Raw genomic sequence first — 18,193 nt, forward strand, 5'->3', positions numbered from 1 at the left:
CTCACCACTCCTATTTCAATATCATACAGGAAGTTCTAACTAATACAATAAAATAAGAAAAAAAAGGTATACTGATTGGGAAGGAAGAAATAAAACTGTCTTTGTTCATATATGACATAAACAGCAATTTAGAAATTCTAAAAAGACTTGAAGAACTCTTGGAACTAACAAGTGATTGTAGCATGGTTGCAATATACAAGGTTAATGCACAAAAGCCAATCATTTTCCTATACACCAGCAATGAACAAACGAAACTTGAAATTAAAGACATAATACTATTTACATTAGCCTCCCCTCCCCCCAAAAATGAAATACTTGGTATAAATCTAACAAAATATATATAAGATCAATATGAGAAAAACTACAAAACACTGATGAAGGAAATAAAAAAGGACTAAATAAGTGAAAACACATTACATGTGCATGGATAGAAAGACTCAATGGTGTCAAGATATCAGTTCTTACTAACTTGATCTATAGATGGAACACAATCCCTGTCAAAATCTCAGCAAGGTGTTTTGTGGAAATCAACAAACTGATTCTAAAGTTTCTATGGAGGCACAAAAGATCAAGAATAGTCAAGTTACCATTAAAAGAAGAAGAACAAAGTCAGAAGACTAACACTACCCAACTTCAACATACTGTAAGTCTGTAGGAATCAAGGCAATATGATATAGGAGAAAGAATAATCAAATGGCTCAATGAAACAGAATAAGGAGCCCAGAAACTGACAAACATAAATCTAGTCAATTGATCTCTGACGAAGGAGCAAAAGCAATACAGTAGAGAAAACAAAAACTTCAACAATTGGTGCTAGCTGGACATCAAAATGCAGGAAAAAAAAGAATCTAGATGCAAACCTATCACCCTTCAAAAAGTTAATCCAGAATGGGTCATAGGCCTAAATGTACAATGCAAAGCTAAAAAACTCCTAGAAGATAACTCAGAAAAAAAAAAAAAAAAACAAAACTGGATGACCTTGGGTATTGCATAGACTTTTTAGATACAATACCAAAGGCACAATCTACACAAGAAATAATTAAGAAGTTGGGCTTCGTAAAATTAAAACCTTCTCTGTGAAAAGCACTGTTAAGAGAATAAAAAGATAAGCCACAGACTGGAAGAAAATATTTGCAAAAGACACATCAGATATGTGACTGTTATTCAAAATACTAAGAGAAAACTTAAAACTCAACAAGAAAACAAACAACTTTTAAAATGGGCAAAAGAATTTAAAAGGTCCCTCACCAAAAAAGATATATAGATGGAAAATAAGTATATGAAATACGCCTCACATATGTCATCAGTAAAATGCAAATTAAAACAACAATGAAATACCACTACACACCTGTTAGAATGGCCAAAATCCGAAACACTGACAACAAAAAATGTTGGCTTGGATGTGGAGCAACAGGGACTCTCATTCACTGCTGGTGGGAATGCAAACTGGTACAGCCACTTTCAAAGATGTTTTGTCAGTTTCTAACAAAACTAAGCATATTCTTAGGATATGATACAGCAACCACAATCCTTGGTATTTACTCAAAATAGGTGAAAATTTATGTCCACACAAAAACCTGCAGAAGGATGTTTATAGCAGCTTTATTTGTAATTACCAAACTTGGAAGCAACCAAGATGTTCTTCAGTAGATGAGTGGATAAATAACTATGGCACATTCAGACAATGGAATATTATTTAGCACTAAAAAGAAATGAACTATCAAGCCATAGAAAAACATGGAGAAGGCCAGGCGTGGTGGCTCAAGCCTGTAATCCCAGCACTTTGGGAGGCCGAGACGGGCAGATCACGAGGTCAGGAGATCGAGACCATCCTGGCTAACCCAGTGAAACCCCGTCTCTACTAAAAAAATACAAAAAACTAGCTGGGCGAGGTGGCGGGCGCCTGTAGTCCCAGCTACTCGGGAGGCTGAGGCAGGAGAGTGGCGTGAACCCGGGAGGCAGAGCTTGCAGTGAGCTGAGATCCGGCCACTGCACTCCAGCCTGGGCAACAGAGCGAGACTCCGTCTCAAAAAAAAAAAAAAAGAAAGAAAAACATGGAGAAACGTTAAATGCATATTACTAAGTGAAAGAAACCAATCTGAAAAGGCTACATACTATATGATTTCAATAAAATGACATTCTGGAAAATAAAAATCTAGGAAAACAGTAATAAGATCAGTGGTTGCCAAGGGTTAGTGGAGAGAGAAGGATGAACTGATGGAGCACAGATAATTTTTAAAGTAATGAAAATACTCTCTGTATATTATAATGATGGATCTATATCATTACACATTTGTCAAAACCCATAGAATGTGAGACACTAACAGTGAATCCTAATGTAAACTGGACTTTGGGTGATAATGATATGTCCTTGTAGGTCATCAGTTATAACAAACAGACCACTATGGTGTGTGATGTTAAAATTGGAAAAGATTGTGCCTCTGTAAGATGAGTGGATATATGGAAAATCTCTCTACTTTCTACTTTCCAAAGTTTCTGTGAACCTGAAGCTCCTCTAAAAAATAAAGTCTATTTTTAAAAGTAGATAAATAAAACAATAGTTTTTTATGATCCCTGTATATTCACAGACACAGGAATTACATCACAATTATCTTTCCTTTGAGAACCAGGTTAATGTATTTATCAGAAAATTTAACACCCTCTGAAAAGTACCCAATTATAACAATATATATTTAGGTCATTAGCAATTTAATTCTACTCAAAATATCTTCTGTAACTAATTATGGCTGCTGAATTTAATGACTTAATTCAGCTCTCAACTGAAGCTAGATGCAACAGAGTCTGGCACATGGTAGTGACCCAAAAAATGTCAGTAAATTAACAAGTGATGCAAAAAAAGTGTCCAAGAAATGTGATTGAGGGAAACATGTGGTTACTTACTCCATGTCCAGAACAAGTATATTCAGAACAAACAAGTGCTGTAGCCTTAATTTTCCTGGATTCTACACATTGACGATTTACACAAATCTAAAGAACAACACATAAAAAAAAAGTTTCCATGTCAGAGGGGTATAGCCATCATAACATTACAGTAAGTAATTATGTAATATAAAAGCATAGCCATTCAATGATACATTTTCCTCTAAGTACTGCTTTTGCTGCATTCCAGAAGGGTGTTTTTTGTTTGTTCTTTATTTGTTTGCTTGTTTTGCAAGAAAAGACATTTGTGATTTATTTGCATTTTAAATTGATATTATTATTACTATGTTTCTTCATGTAGTTCTAAGGCAGAGTAATTAAAACAATAACAAAAAGTCCAGTGTTTAAATAATAAGAGAGTTTTAGCAAACATCTAAATAAGGATATTATATTGTCTGCTTAGGCTGATATCACAAAGTACCATAGCTTTAAGTGGTTTCAACAACAGTGATTTATTTTCTAACAGTTCTAGAGGCTGGAAGTCCAAGATCAAGGTGTCTGCAGGGTTGGTTTCTCCTGAGGCCTCTCTTCTAGACTTGCCTTCTCCCTATGTCCTCACATGGCCTTTCCTCTACGTGCACAAGCCCCTGGTGTCTCTTTGTGTATCCAAATCTATTTTTCATAAGGATGCAAGTCAGATTGGAACAAGGCCGCAGTTCCATTTAACCTTCACTACTTCTTCTTTTTTAATTTTTATTTCAAAATATTTTGGGGAACAGGTGGTGTTTGGTTACATGAATAAGATTTTTAGTAGTGATTTCTGAGATTTTGGTGTAGCCATCATCCTAACAGTGCACACTGTAACCAATGTATAGCCTTTCATTCCTTACTCCCTCCCACACTTCCCCTCAAGTCCCCAAAGTCTATTGTATCATTCTCATGCCTTTGCATCTTCAGAGATTCGCTCCCACTTTTGAGTGAGAACATATGATGTTCCATTTTCAATTCCTGAGTTACTTCACTTAGGATAATGGACTCCAACTCCATCCAGGTTGTGTAAATGTCATTATTTTGTTCCTTTTTAAGGCTGAGTAGGATTCCATGGTATTTATATACCACATTTCTTAGCCACCGTGGGTTGTCTGTTTACTCTGCTGATTTATTTATTTTTTTTTTTTTTTTTTTTTTTTTTTTTGCTATGCAGAAGCTTTTTTGTTTAATTAAGTCCTATCTATTTATCTTTGTTTTTATTGCATTTGCTTTTGGGTTCTTGCTCATGAACACTTTACCTAAGACAATATCTAGAAGGGTTTTTCCGATGTTATCTTCTAGAATTTTTATGGCTTCAGGTGTTACATTTAAGTCTTTGACCCATCTTGAGTTGATGTTTGTATAAGGTGAGAATGAGGATCCAGTTTCATTTTTCTACACGTGGCTTGCCAGTTATCCCACTACTATTTGTTGAATAGGATGTCTTTCCCCACTTTATGTTTTTGTTTGCTTTGTCAAAGATCAGTTGACTGTAAGTACTTGGCTTTATTTCTGGGAGCTCTATTCTGTTCCATTCGTCTAAGTGTCTATTTTTATAGTGGTACCATGCTGTTCTGGTGATTATAGCCTTGTAGCAGAGTTTGAAGTCGGGTAATGTGATGCTTCCAGATTTGCTTTTGGGGTTTTATTGTTTTGTTTTGTTTTGGTTTTTGTTTTGCTTAGTCTTGCTTTGCCCATGCAGCTCTTTTTTGGTTCCATATGAATTTGAGGATTGTTTTTTCCAGTTCTGTGAAGAATGATGATGGTATTTTGATGGGAATTATATTGAATTTATATATTCCTTTGACAGTATTGTCATTTTCACAATATTTATTCTACCCATCCATGAGCATGGTATGTGTTTTCATTTGTTTGGGTCATCTATAATTTCTTTCAGCAGTGTTTCATAGTTTTCCTTTGTTAGGTATATTCCTAAGTATTTTGGGGGAGGGGGGTTTGTTGCATCTACTGTAAAAGGGGTTGAATTCTTGATTTGATTCTCAGCTTGGTCACTGTTGGTGTATAGCAGTGCTACTGATTTGTGTACATTACTTTTGTATCCTGCAACTTTACTGATTCATTTATCAAATCTAGAAGCTTTTTAGATGAGTCTTTAGGGTTTTCAAGGTATATGATCATATCATTGGCAAGCAGTGACAGTTTGACTTCCTCATCATCAATTTGAATACTCTTTCTTTCTCTTGTTTGATTGCTCGGGCTAGGACCTCCAGTGCTATGTTGAATAGAAGTGATGAAAATGGGCATCCTTATCTTGTTCCTGTTCTCAGGGAAAATGCTTTCAACTTTTCCCTATTCGGTGCAATGTTGCCTGTGGTTTTGTTGTATACAGCCTTCATTACCTTAAGGTATGTCCCTTCTATGCCAATTTTTCTGAGGGTTTTAATCATAAAGGGATGTTGGATTTTGTCAAATGCTTTTACTTTGTCTATTAAAATGATCATATGATTTTTGTTTTAAATTCTGCTTATGTGTTGTATTACATTTATTTACTTGTATATGTTAACCTTGCATCTCTGGTATGATACCAACTTGATCGTGGTGGAATATCTTTTTGATATGCTGTTGTATTCAGTTGGCTAGTATTTAGTTGAGAAAACTTGCATTTTGTTTATCAGAGATATTGTTCTGTAGTTCTCCTTTTTTGTTCTTTCCTTTCCTGGTTTTTATATTAGGGTGATATTGGTTTCACAGAACAATTTAGGAAAAATTCCCTCTTTCTCTATCTTTTGAAATATTTTCAGTAGGATTGGTACCAGTTCTTTTTTTAATCTCTGACAGAATTCAGCTATGAATCCATCCAATTCTGGACTTTTTTTTCATTGGTAATGGTTTTTATTACCATTTCAATCTCACTGCTTGTTATTAGTCTGTTCAGAGTTTCTATTTCTTCCCGATTTAATTTATGAGGGTTATATATTTCCAGAAATTTATCTATCTCCCCTAGGTTATCTATTTTGTGTGCATAAAGGTGTTCACAGTAGCCTTCAAAGATCTTTTGTGTTTCTATGGTATAGGTTGTAATATCTCCCATTTCATTTCTAATTGAACTTATTTAGACCTTTCTCTTCTTTTCTTGGTTAATCTCACTAATGGTCCATCCGTTTTGCTTATCTTTTCAAAGAACCAGCTTTTGTTTCATCTATTTTTCCTTTGATTGTTTCCATTTTATTTACTTCTGCTCTGATCTTTGCTACTTATTTTCTTCTGCTGGACTTGGGTTTGGTTTGTTCCTGTTTCTCTAGTTCCTCAAGGTATGACTGTTATGGTTTGGCCATGTTCCCAGCCAAATTTCATTCTGAATTCCCATATATTGTGAGAGGGAACGAGTGGGAGGTAATTGAATCATGGAGACAGGTTTTTCCTGTGCTGTTCCTGTGAAAGGGAATAAATCTCATGAGATCTGATGGTTTTATAAAAGGGAGATTCACTGCATAAGCTCTCTTCTGTTGTCTGCCAATATGTACCTTTCACATTCCACCATGATTGTGAGGCTTTCCCAGCCATGTGGAACTGTAAGTCCATTATACTTCTTCCTTTTGTAAATTGCCCAGTCTCAGGTATGTCTTTATCAGCAGCATGAAAAAAACTAATACAGTAAATTGGTACCAGTAGAGTGGGGTGCTGCTGAAAAGAAACCCAAAGACGTGAAAGTGACTCTGCAACTGGGTAACAGGCAGAAGTTGAAACAGTTTGGAGGGCTCAGAAGAAAACAGGAACACGTGGGAAAGTTTGGAACATCCTAGAGACTTGTCAGATGGTTTGGACCAAAATGCTGATAATGATATGAACAATACAATCCAGGCTGAGGTGGCCTCAGATGGAGATCAGGAACTTGTTGGGAACTGGAGCAAATGTGGCTCTTAATTGTGTTTTAGCAGAGACTGGCAGCCTTCTGCCCCTGCCCTACAGATCTGTGGAACTTTGAACTTGAGAGAGATGATTTAGAGTATCTGGTGGAAGAAATTTCTAAGTAGCAAAGCATTCAAGAGGTGACTTGGGTGCTATTAAAGGCATTCAGTTTTAAAAATGAAACAGATCACAAAAGTTTGGAAAATTTGCAGCCTGATAACACAATAGAAAAGAAAATCCCATTTTCTGAAGAGAAATTCAAGCCAGCTACAGAAACTCACATGAGTAATGGGGACCCAAATGTTAATCACCGAGACAATGGGAAAATTGTCTCCAGGGCATGTCAGAGGCCTTGGTGGCAGCCTCTCCCATCACAGGTCTGGAGGTTTAGGAGGGAAAAGGTGACTTTGTGGGCCAGGCCCAGGGTCCCTCTGCTGTGTGCAGTCTAGGGACTTGGTGCCCTGCATCCAGCCACTCAAGCAGTGACTGAAAGGATCAAGGTACAGCTCAGGCTGTGGCTTCAGAGGGTGGAAGCCCAAGCCTTGGCAGCTTCCATGTGGTGTTGAGGCTGTGGATGCACAGAAGCCAAGAATCAAGATTTGGGAACCTCTGCCTAGATTTCAGAGGATGTATGAGTGTCCAGGCAGAAGTTTGCTGTAGGAACGGGGCCCTCATGGAGAACCTCTGCCAGAGCAGTGCAGAAGGGAAATGTGAGGTTGGAGCCCTGACACAGAGTCCCTACTGGAGCACTGCCTAGTGTAGTTGTGAGAAGAGGGCCACCATCCTCCAGACCCCGGAATGGTAGATCCACCTACAGCTTGCACTGTTTGCCTGGAAAAGCTGCAGACATTCAGTGCCAGCCTGTGAAAGCAGCCAGGAGGCTATACCCTGCCAAGCCACAGAGGCAGAGCTGCTCAAGGCTGTGGGAACCTACTTCTTGCATCAGCATGACCTGCATGTGAGACATGCAGTCAAATGAGATCATTTTGGAGCTTTAAGATTTCACTGCCCCGCTGGATTTTGGACTTGCATGGGACCTGTAACCCCTTTGTTTTGGCCAATTTCTCCCACTTGGAAAGGCTGTATTTATCCAATACCTATACCCCTGTTGTATCTAGGAAGTAACTAACTTGCTTCTGATTTTATAGGCTCACAGGTGGAAGGGACTTGCCTTGTCTTGGATAACACTTTGGATTATAGACTTTTGAGTTAATGTTGAAATGAGTTAAGACTTTGGGGGACTGTTAGGAAGGCATGGATGGTTTTAAAATGTGAGGACATGAGATTTGGGTTGAATGATATGATTAGGTTGTGTCCCCACCCAAATCTCATCTTGAATTCTCATGTGTTGGGAGGTAATTGAATCATGAGGGCAGATCTTTCCTGTGCTGTTCTCATGACAGTGAATAAGTCTCTCAAGGTTTGATAGTTTTACAAAGGGGAGTTTCCCCACACAAGCACTCTTCTCCTGTCTGCCTCCATGTGAGACAAGCCTTTCACCTTCTGCCATGACTGTGAGGCCTCCCCAGCCACGTGGAGTTTTAAGTTCATTAAACCTCTTTCTTTTGTAAATTGCCCAGTTTCAGGTATGTCTTTATGAGCAACATGAAAGCAGACTAATACAATGACCTTAGATTGTCTATTTGTGCCCTTTCAGACTTTTTGATGTAGGCATTTAACGTTATACATTTTCCTTTTAGCACTGCTTTTGCTGTATCCCAGAGGATTGGATGGGTTGTGTCACTATTATCATTCAGTTCAAAGAAGTTTTTAGTTTCCACTGATTTCACTGTTGACCAAAAGATCATTCAGGAGCAGACTACTTAATTTCCATGTATTTGGATGATTTTGAGGGTTTCTTTTGGAGTTATTTCCAATTTTATTCCACTGTGGCCTGAGAGAGTACTTGATATGATTTCAATTTTCTTAAGTTCATTGAGGCTTATTTTGTGGTCCACCATATGGTCAATCTTGGAATATGTTCCATGTGTTGATGAATAGAGATATATATTCTGCATTTTGGGGTACAATGTTCTATAAATATCTGTTAAGTCTACTTGTTCTAGGATATAGTTTAAGTACCATGTTTCTTTGTTGACTTTCTGTCTTGATGACCTGTCCAATGCTGTCATGAAGTATTGAAATCACCCACTCTATTATTATGTTGCCATCTATCTCATTTCTTAGGTCTATCAAGCATTGTTTTATAACTTTGGGAGCTCTAGTGTTAGGTGCATATGTATTTAGAATTGTGATTTTTTTTCCTGTTGGACTAGTCCCTTTATCATTATATAATGCCCCCTCTTTGTCTTTTTTAAAAGACTTTTTGCTTTAAAATCTGTTTTGTCTGATATAAGAATAGCTGTTCCTGCTCACTTTACATGTCCATTTGCATGGAATATCTTTTTCCACCCCTTTACCTTAAGTTTCTGTGAATCCTTATGTGTTAGGTGAGTCTCTTAAAGACAGCAGCTACTTGTTTGGTGAATTATTATCCATTCTGCCATTCTGAATCTTTTAAGTGAAGAATTTAGGCCATTTATTTTCAATGTTAATATTGAGATTTGAGGTACTATTCTATTTATCATGCTGGTTTTTGCCTGAATATCTTGATTGTTTTTTCATTGTGTTATTGAGTTAGAGATCCTGTGAAATTTATGCTTTAAGGAGGTTCTATTTTGGTGTATTTCAAGGTTTTGTTTCAAGAGTTAGAACTCCTTTTAGCAGTTTTTGTAGTGCTAGTTTGGTAGTCGCAAATTTTCTCAGCTTTTGTTAGTCTGAAAAAGACTTTATCTTTCCCTCATTTATGAAGCTTAGTTTCACTGGACACAAAATTCTTGGCTGATAATTGTTTTGTTTAAAGAGACTAAAGACAGGATCCCGATCCCTTCTAGCTTGTAGAGTTTCTGCTGAGAAATCTGCAGTTAATCTGATAGGTTTTCCTTTATACGTTACCTGGTGCTTTTTTCTCACAGCTCTTAAGATTCTTTCCTTCATCTTTACTTTAGATAACCTGATGACCATGTGCCTAGATGATGCTCTTCTTGTGATAAGTTTTCCAGGTGTTCTTTGAACTTCTTGTATTTGGAAGTCTAGATCTCTAGCAAGGTCATGGGAGTTCTCCTTGATTATTCCCTCAAATAAGTTTTCCAAACTTTTGGATTTCTCTTCTTCCTCAGGAATACAAATTTTTCTTATGTTTGGTTATTTAATATAATCCCAAACTTCTTGGAGGCTTTGTTCACTTTTTTATTCTTTTTTGTTTTTGTCTGTGTCAGATTGGGTTCATTCCAAAGCCTTGACTTAAAGCTCTTAAATTCTTCTACTTGTTCAATTCTATTGTTGAAACTTTCCAGTGTATTTTGCATTTCTCTAAGTGTGTCTTTTATTTCCAGAAGTTGTGATTTTTTAATTTATGATATATATTTCTCTGGAGATTTTTTGTCCATATTCTGTACTTCAAAAAATTTCTTAGGTAGTTTTTCACCTTTCTCTGGTGCCTCCTTGAGTAGATTAATAATCAAATTTCTGAATTCCTTTTCTGGCAGTTCAGAAATTTCTCCTTGGTTTGGATCCATTGCTGGTAAGCTAGTGTGATCTTTTAAGAGTGTTATAGAACTATGTTTTTGTCATATTACCAGAATCATTTTTCTGGTTCCTTCTCTTTTGGGTAGATTATGTTAGAGGAAAGATCTGGGAATCAAGGACTGCTGTTCAGACTATTGTCCACAGGGTAATCCCTTGATGTTGTGCTCTACCCCTTCCCTTAGGGATGGGGCCTTCTGAGAGCCAGACTGCAGTGATTGTTACTGCTCTTCTGGGTCTAGCCACCCAGTGGAGGTAGTGGAGTTTGGGTTGGTACTTGGGAATGTTTGCAAAGAATCCTGTGATGTGGTCCATCTTTAGGTCTCTCAGCCATTGATACTAGCACCTGCTCTGGTAGAAGTAGCAGGGGAGTGAAGTGGATTCTGTGAGAGTCCTTGGTTATAGTCTTGTTTAGTGCAACTGGTTTTCTCCAAGGCTGGTTATGCTAGCAATGAAGTTGTTATGTGGACAGACTCGGGACCTCTGGTTAGCCAGAATGTTCCAGGCAGTGGAATTAGCTGTTGTTTTTTCCTTCCTTGGAGCAGGGTTGTTCTGTTATGAATTGCTGTAATGGCTTGAGTTGGCTGGCCTCCAGCCAACAGAGCAATTTCAAGAGAGCATCAGCTGTAGTAGTATAGGGGGGATACAAGCTTGCCCTAAGGTCACCCAGGTAAGTATTCAAGTTTTTCAGGTGATGACCAGGGCCATAGAGCTCCCATGAGTTACTGTCATTTTTGTCTTTGGCTACCAGGGCAGGTAGAGAAAGACCATCAGGTGAGGGCAGGGTTGGGCATGTCCGAGCTCAAACTCTCCTAGAGTAGGGCTTGTTATGGCCGTTGTGGTAGATTGGGGGAGGTGGTTCTCAGGCCAATGGAGTTAGCATCCAAGGGGGATCATGGCTGCCTCTGCTGCGTCATACAGGTCACCAGGGAAGTGGGGGAAAGCTGGCAGTGACAGTGAGATTTCTTCTTTCTTCTCCCAGAAGAAAAGCAAGTTCCCATGCTATGAGGTTCTTAACTATAATATATTCCCAAGACTCTCTCCCAAGGAAAGCTCCAAATATTTGGAGTTTCCTTGCTCAGAACACTGAAATTCAAACAGGGGTTTGGCGGGGGCGGCGGGGGGGGCAGTGGGACCTTCCCATTTCCCTCTTACTATTTAGAGACTAATTTAAGATTATTCATTTTGCTTCCAAACATTTAAGATTACCTAATACTAGAAATAAATTAAAATTTGATACTTAAATAAAAAGAGGAAAACAATGAATAAAACTATATTTTTAAAATAGATTTTAAATTATTTACCCTCCCAACATCACACTGAGAGCCATTTTTGACAGTCAGTGGATCTGGAACTGTTCGAGGCAATTTGTAGTCTACAGTTACGCACACAGAATCTCGTACGAAAGCATAAATCACATCACCATTTTCTTGATGGAAAGGCTTTCGAGTAGGGTAGGTACAAACTAATCTTCCACATATAAGATTCCTGAAAACATAAAAAAAATATGCTTATTATACATTAGGAATTTATTAGGAATGCTTTGGATTTGCTTTCTGTGATGAAAAAAGAATGGTTTTCCACTTATGGCAACGTACCTACAGAAAACGTAATGTTTTCATGGTAACATTTAAAGTAAAAAAGTATAAATCCATTGATCCTAGCTTAATTTTCAAAGGTACTGTCAGAGGCATTTGAACAAGAATGACTCTATCTTGAATAGAGGCTAGGTAAAATAAAGCTAAGATGTACTGGGCTGCATTCCCAGGAGGTTACGGCATTCTTAGTCACAAGATGAGACAGGAAGTCGGCATAAGATACAGGTCATAAGCTGATAAAACAGCAGGAGATAAAGAAGCCAGCCAAATTTTACCAAAACCAAGATGGCGACAAAAGTGACTTCTGGTCATCCTCATTGCTCATTATACTCTAATTATAATGCATTCGCATGCTACAAGATACTCCCACCAGCACCATGACAGTTTACAAATGCCACAGCAACATCAGGAAGTCATCCGATATGGTCTACAAAAGAGAGGAACCCTCAGTCCATGCTGCTGCTTTGCCTGTTGAGTAGTCATTCTTTTATACCTTTACTTTCTTAATAAATTTGCTTTCACTTTACTGTATGGATTTGCCCCAAATTCTCTCTTCCACAAGATCCAAGAACCATCTCCTGGGATCCGTATTCAGACCCCTTTCTGGTAACAATACTAGTGATCTGTTATTTACTGGGCAGATTATATATTTACTGTCAAATAATCAATTCACTATAGCATTTTATATCACCCTATAGAAGGAAAGAAAGATGAAAAAGCTGTAACCCCTACACTCAAGGACTTTACAGTCTAATATTCTTCTATGGCTTAGATACTAATATGATTCAAATTCCATTAAAATGTTATAAGTGAAATAAATCATTACAGAGGTTTAAGATTCTCTTAAAAGTTCTATGAAGTTTTCTGTAACTGTGAGATTAGAGGACACATCCTAACCTCACAGTTAAGGAAAACTTCATAGAGGAGACACCATCCGAGTTAAAACTCACAAATTAGTAAGCTTTCAACAGAAACAGTGAAGTATTTCTAAACAAAAGTAACAGCATAAGCAAGTCAAGGAAGCATAAAACTTCATGGTATATTTATGAGTCTACAAATTCCATGAGTGTATGAGTATGATTTGCTAACTAGGATTTAGCCCAGTGTGTGGTGTATAGTAGGTTCCTAAGAGATGTTTTGTAAAACTAAACTCATGATCAAAATATCAAAAACCTGGCTCTTCAGATTCAGGAGGAATTGAACTGCATTTTATAGACACTGAGCAGTCTTCCTCATAGGCAAGTAACCAAGTGGATGGAAAGGAAAAATAAGCAGGAAAGGTACAGTGGCTATTATGAATTTCAACTTTGGATTGGATTTAGAAACGTAATGGGCATTCACGTATAAATGTTTAAAAATAAGATGAAATTTTAGCCTGCAGCACAAGAGAGGTGTCAGGGCTGGAGATTTTGACTTGAGATTCACTCCCATGCACATGTAATACTTTAAACCACTGGAATGAATGACATAAACTAAAGAGAAGGGGGCAATGTTTTCAAAAATCTAATAGAACATAAGAAAAGTATCATTTATATTTGTAGAGCATACCTCCATCCACAGAACACATATTTGTTATTTCTATCCCTGCCACAGTTCCCAAATCTGTCTGCTTGAGATTGTATTTCTTCATAGCAGGCAAATGGAGCATTTCTTGAACCTGTTAAAGTCAGAAATACATTTGGATTAAAATGTTTATTGGTTTTTCATCTTCCTCCATTTCTTCATATAATATTCCCTTTATCTCTCTATTAATATCTAATTGAAACATTTTTCCTAGTGAGGTTGTAAGGAAAGAGTGAAAAGTAAAGTGAAAGGCAATGCCCACTGTTATTGCTCCTTTTGCTTCATTTCCATCCATTTCCATCACAAAAGATAATATAGGTAGAGGGGAGATGTTATAGAAGTGTCAACTAGAAGAGGGCTCTGTGAAAGAAAGCAATAGCGCGATAAACCAAGAAAACTATACCATTCTTCTAGATTGAGCGTGAACTCATTAAAAACCAGGTCTATAACAAAATCAATAAAATTTCTTCAATGAGAAGAAACTTCATTGTATCTTCAGGTAGTCTAAATTGAAGGGACCAAAATTAGCAACCTATGTATTTATCTATTTTTTCCTTCATTATATCGGATTTTTTATTTCTCTGTAAAAAGTTAGAAAAGATTTGGCAGCTTAAAACAACACCCATTTATTGTCATGGACTCACTAGGTTAGTTCAGCAAGTCATATGGGTTTTCTCTGCATACTATGCTGAGATCAAAATACTGGCTGGGGCTGCAGTGTCATCTGCAGGTTTATATCCCCTTCAAAGGTCACTGGTTGTTAGTAGTTCAGTTTTTTGCAGTTGTAGGTTTGCTAGCTGTCTGCTAGGGATTGCTCTTTGCTCTTAGAACTTCCTCACAGGTCCTAGTCACATGGCACTCTCGGAACACAGCAGCTTTCTTCCTCCAAACCCACAGGAGAATCTTTCTGACATTTCCTGTCTTTTAAGGGCTCACATGATTAGTTCAGGTGCACTCAGAGCGACCTACCTTTTGATTAACTCAAAACTGACTGATAGTAGACCTTAACTACATCTTCAAAATTCCTTGACCTTTAGTATATAAGCTAATCACAGGATTGATATTCAATCATATATTCACTGGTTCTACCCCCAACTCAAAGGGAGGGAATTATCCAAGTAGTGTCTACATCAGAAATATTCTGGGAGTCATTTTATGATTCTGCCTAGCACAGTTACCTTCTCCAAAACGAACCTCTCTAAATCTAACTGCTTTATTGACAAAAGTAGATAATAATATATGTCAATGAATTGTTATGAGATTTAATATTATAGCTATTTAGTCACTATTAATTCCCATCTAATCCCTCTCTATTCTCTTTCAAGATCAAGAAAGTTTCTCCTGTTTACCTGTACCTTCTATGATACACATTTTTTTCTTTCTGCTGTCCTTTTTTGGGGTTTTGTTTTCCCCTCATCTTATCTCTTTCCACCATTTTTGATATTGGTCCATTACGGGAGATTATATAGATTCCATGAGGATAGGCAATACTAGTTCAGAGTATTCACAATGTTTAACCAGTTTGATAGTGAATGGGAGATACCAGGTTAGGAATGCCAATGCAGGGCATGTTAAATACTGAGAGATTGTCTGGAGAAAGAAATTTGAAAATTCAGTTCAGTTTAGAAAGATAATGTAAAGAATATGTTTGGTCACAAAGCAGTCAGATGAATTCTGCTGAAAGTATAGTCTTCAACCAACTCAATTTTATTAGTCTACATATGGCATCTAAAGTTACCAATAACCCCCTATCATTAATTTCTCCCTTAAACACTCTCTCCCATTAGTATTAAATCATCACTTTCTCTCAGACTTGTCTTGGTTTTCAAAAGTGAAATGAAAATACTAATAAAAAGGGCAGCACTTTGCAAATGTGAAGTCGTATGTTAAATATTCCCTATAATAGAGTATATTGACTAAGTTTAGTAAGCAATAGAATTTGCTCTTCCACAGTCCAAATGGTGTAATTAGATCCCCAGTACCACATTATCGAATGCTTTGATGTGCAGTAATCTATTATCAAATGCTTTGATGTGCATTAAAATAGTGGATGCACTTTCATAGATAGTTGTGCATGGATGGCACCAGGGCAATAAATGTGGGTGTCTGAGATAAATGTGGTCTGAGAGAGTGCTTGACATAATTTCAGTTTTCTTAAATTTATTGAGACTCATTTTATGGCTTATCATTGGGTCTATCTTGGAGTATGTTCCATGCATTGTTGAATAGAATGTATATTCTGCAGCTGTTGGATGAAATGTTCTGTATATATCTGTTAAGTCCATTTTTCCAAGGTATAGTTTAAATTCATTGTTTCTTTGTTGACTTTCTGTCTCGATAACTGTCTAGTGCTATGAGTGGAGTACTGAAGTCCCCCACTATTATTATGTTGTTGTCATTTCTCAGATCTATTAGTAATTGTTTTATAAATTTGGCAGCTCCAGTGATAGTTGCATATATGTTTAGGATTGTAATATTTTCCTGTTGGACAAGTCCTTTTACCATTATATAATGTCCCTCTTTGTCTCTTTTAACTGCTATTGCTTTAAAGTTTGTTTTGTTTGATGTAAGAATAGCTACCCCTGCTTGCTTTTGGTGTCCATTTGCATGAAATGCCTTTTTCCACCCCTTTACTTTAAGTATATGTGACTCCTTATGTGTTAGGTGAGTCTCCTAAAGCCAGCAAATAGTTTATTGATGAGGTTTTATACATTCTGGGGTTCTGTATCTTTTAAGTGGAGCATTTAGCCCATTTACATTCAATGTTAGTATTGAAATGTGAAGTACCATTGTATTCATCATGCTCTTTGTTGCCTCTGTACTTTGGGTTTTTTGTTTTGGCTTTTTAACTTGTATTTTTGTTTTATAGGTCCTGTGTGATTTATTCTTGAAAGAGGTTTTGTTTTGATGTGTTTACAGGATCTGTTTCAAGATTTAGAGCTCCTTTTAGCAGTTCTTCTAGTGGTGGCTTGGTAATGGCAAATTCTCTCAGCATTTGTGTGTCTGAAAAAGACTGTATCTTTCCTTCATAAATGATGCTTAGTTTCACTAGATACAAAATTCTTGGCTGATAATTGTTTTGTTTGAGGAGGCTGAAGATAGGTTCCCAATCTCTTCTAGCTTGTAGGGTTTCTGTTGAGAAATCTGCTGATAATCTGATAGGTCTTCCTTTATAGGTTACCTGGTGCTTCTGTCTCACAGCTCTTAAGATTCTTTCCCTCACTTTAACTTTGGAAAACCTGATGACAATGTGCCTAGGCAATGATCTTTTTGCAATGAATTTCCCGGGTGCTCCTTGTGCTTCTTGTATTTGGATGTCTAGGTCTTTCACAAGGCCAGGGAAGTTTTTCTCGATTATTCCCCCAAATATGTTTTCCAAACTTTTAGAATCCTCTTCTTACTCAGGAGCACCAATTATTCTTAGGCTTGGTGGTTTAACATAATCCCAGACTTATTGGATGCTCTGTTCATATTTTCTTATTCTTTTTCCCTTGTCTTTGTTGGATTTGATTATTTCTAAGATATTTCATATCTTAGAACTCTGAATTTCTTTATTCTACTTGTTCAGTTCTATTGCTAAGACTTTCCAGAGCATTTTGCATTTCTAACAGTGTGTCCAAAATTCCCAGAATTTTTTATTGTTTTTTTCTTTAAACTGTCTATTTCCTTGAATAATTCTCCCTTCACTTCCTGTGTCATTTTTTGGATTTCATTGCATTAGGCTTCTCCTTTCTCTATTGCCTCCCTGATTCGCTTAATAACTAATCTCCTGATTTCTTCTTCAGGTAAATCAAGGATTTCTTCTTGGTTTTAATCCATTGCTTGTGAACTAGTGTGATTTGGGAGGGATGTTAAAGAGCCTTGTTTTGTCATATTACCAGCAATAGTTTTCTGGTTTCTTCTCATTTGAGTAGGCTCTGTCAGAGGGAAGGTCCAGGGCTGAAGGCTTTTGTTCAGATTCTTTTGTCCCATGGGGTGTTCCCTTGATGTAGTACTCACCCCCTTTTTCTATGGATGTGGCTTCCTATGAGCCAAACTGCTGTGATTGTTGTCTGTCTTCTGGGTCTAACCATCCAGCGAGTCTACCCAGCTCCAGGCTGGTACTGGTAATTGTCTGCACAGAGTCCTGTGATATGACCTGTCTATGAGTCTCTCAGCCATGGATACCAGCAACTGTTCTGGTGGAGGTAGCGGAGGGTGTAATGGACTACATGAGGGTTCTTAGCTTTGGTGGCTTAATGCCGTGTTTTTGTGCCAGTTGGCCTCCTGCCAGGAGGTGGTCCTTTCCCGAGAGCATCAGCTGTGGTAGTATGCAGAGGGACCAGTGGTGGGTGGGTCCCTAGAACTCCCAAGAGTATATGCCCTTTGTCTTCAGTGACCAGAATGGGTAAGGAAGACCATCAGGTGGGGGCAGGGTTAGGCATGTCTGAGCTCAGACTCTCCTTAGTCAGGTCCTGCTGCGGCTGCTGTGTGGGGTGGGGGTGAGATTCCAGGTCACTGGAGTTGTGCACCTAGGAGGATTATGGCTGCCTCTGCTGAGTCATGCAGGTTGTCAGGGAAGTGGGGGAAAGCTGGCAGTCACAGGCCTCAACCAGCTCCCATGCAAACTGAAGGGCCTGTCTCACTCCCACCATGCCCCACTTCAACAGCCCCAAGTCTTGTTTCCT

The 18,193-nt window shown here is 37.8% G+C and overlaps 1 protein-coding gene across 2 annotated transcripts in view; it reads right to left on the reverse strand.

Annotated features, from left to right (window-relative positions):
- LOC105476556 (disintegrin and metalloproteinase domain-containing protein 32) overlaps nucleotides 1-18,193 on the reverse strand; it is a 153,773-nt gene that overhangs the window by 32,728 nt on the left and 102,852 nt on the right. For both annotated transcript variants that reach the window (XM_011732590.3, XM_011732589.3), the window contains exons 15-17: nucleotides 13,512-13,620; nucleotides 11,670-11,853; nucleotides 2,902-2,988 (exon numbers count right to left, since the gene is read on the reverse strand). In XM_011732590.3, coding sequence (XP_011730892.2) covers nucleotides 2,902-2,988; nucleotides 11,670-11,853; nucleotides 13,512-13,620 — 380 coding nt within the window. The remainder of the gene's footprint in view (nucleotides 1-2,901; nucleotides 2,989-11,669; nucleotides 11,854-13,511; nucleotides 13,621-18,193) is intronic.

This window comes from Macaca nemestrina, chromosome 8, assembly GCF_043159975.1.
Source record: "Macaca nemestrina isolate mMacNem1 chromosome 8, mMacNem.hap1, whole genome shotgun sequence".
Taxonomy (NCBI): Eukaryota; Metazoa; Chordata; class Mammalia; order Primates; family Cercopithecidae; genus Macaca; species Macaca nemestrina.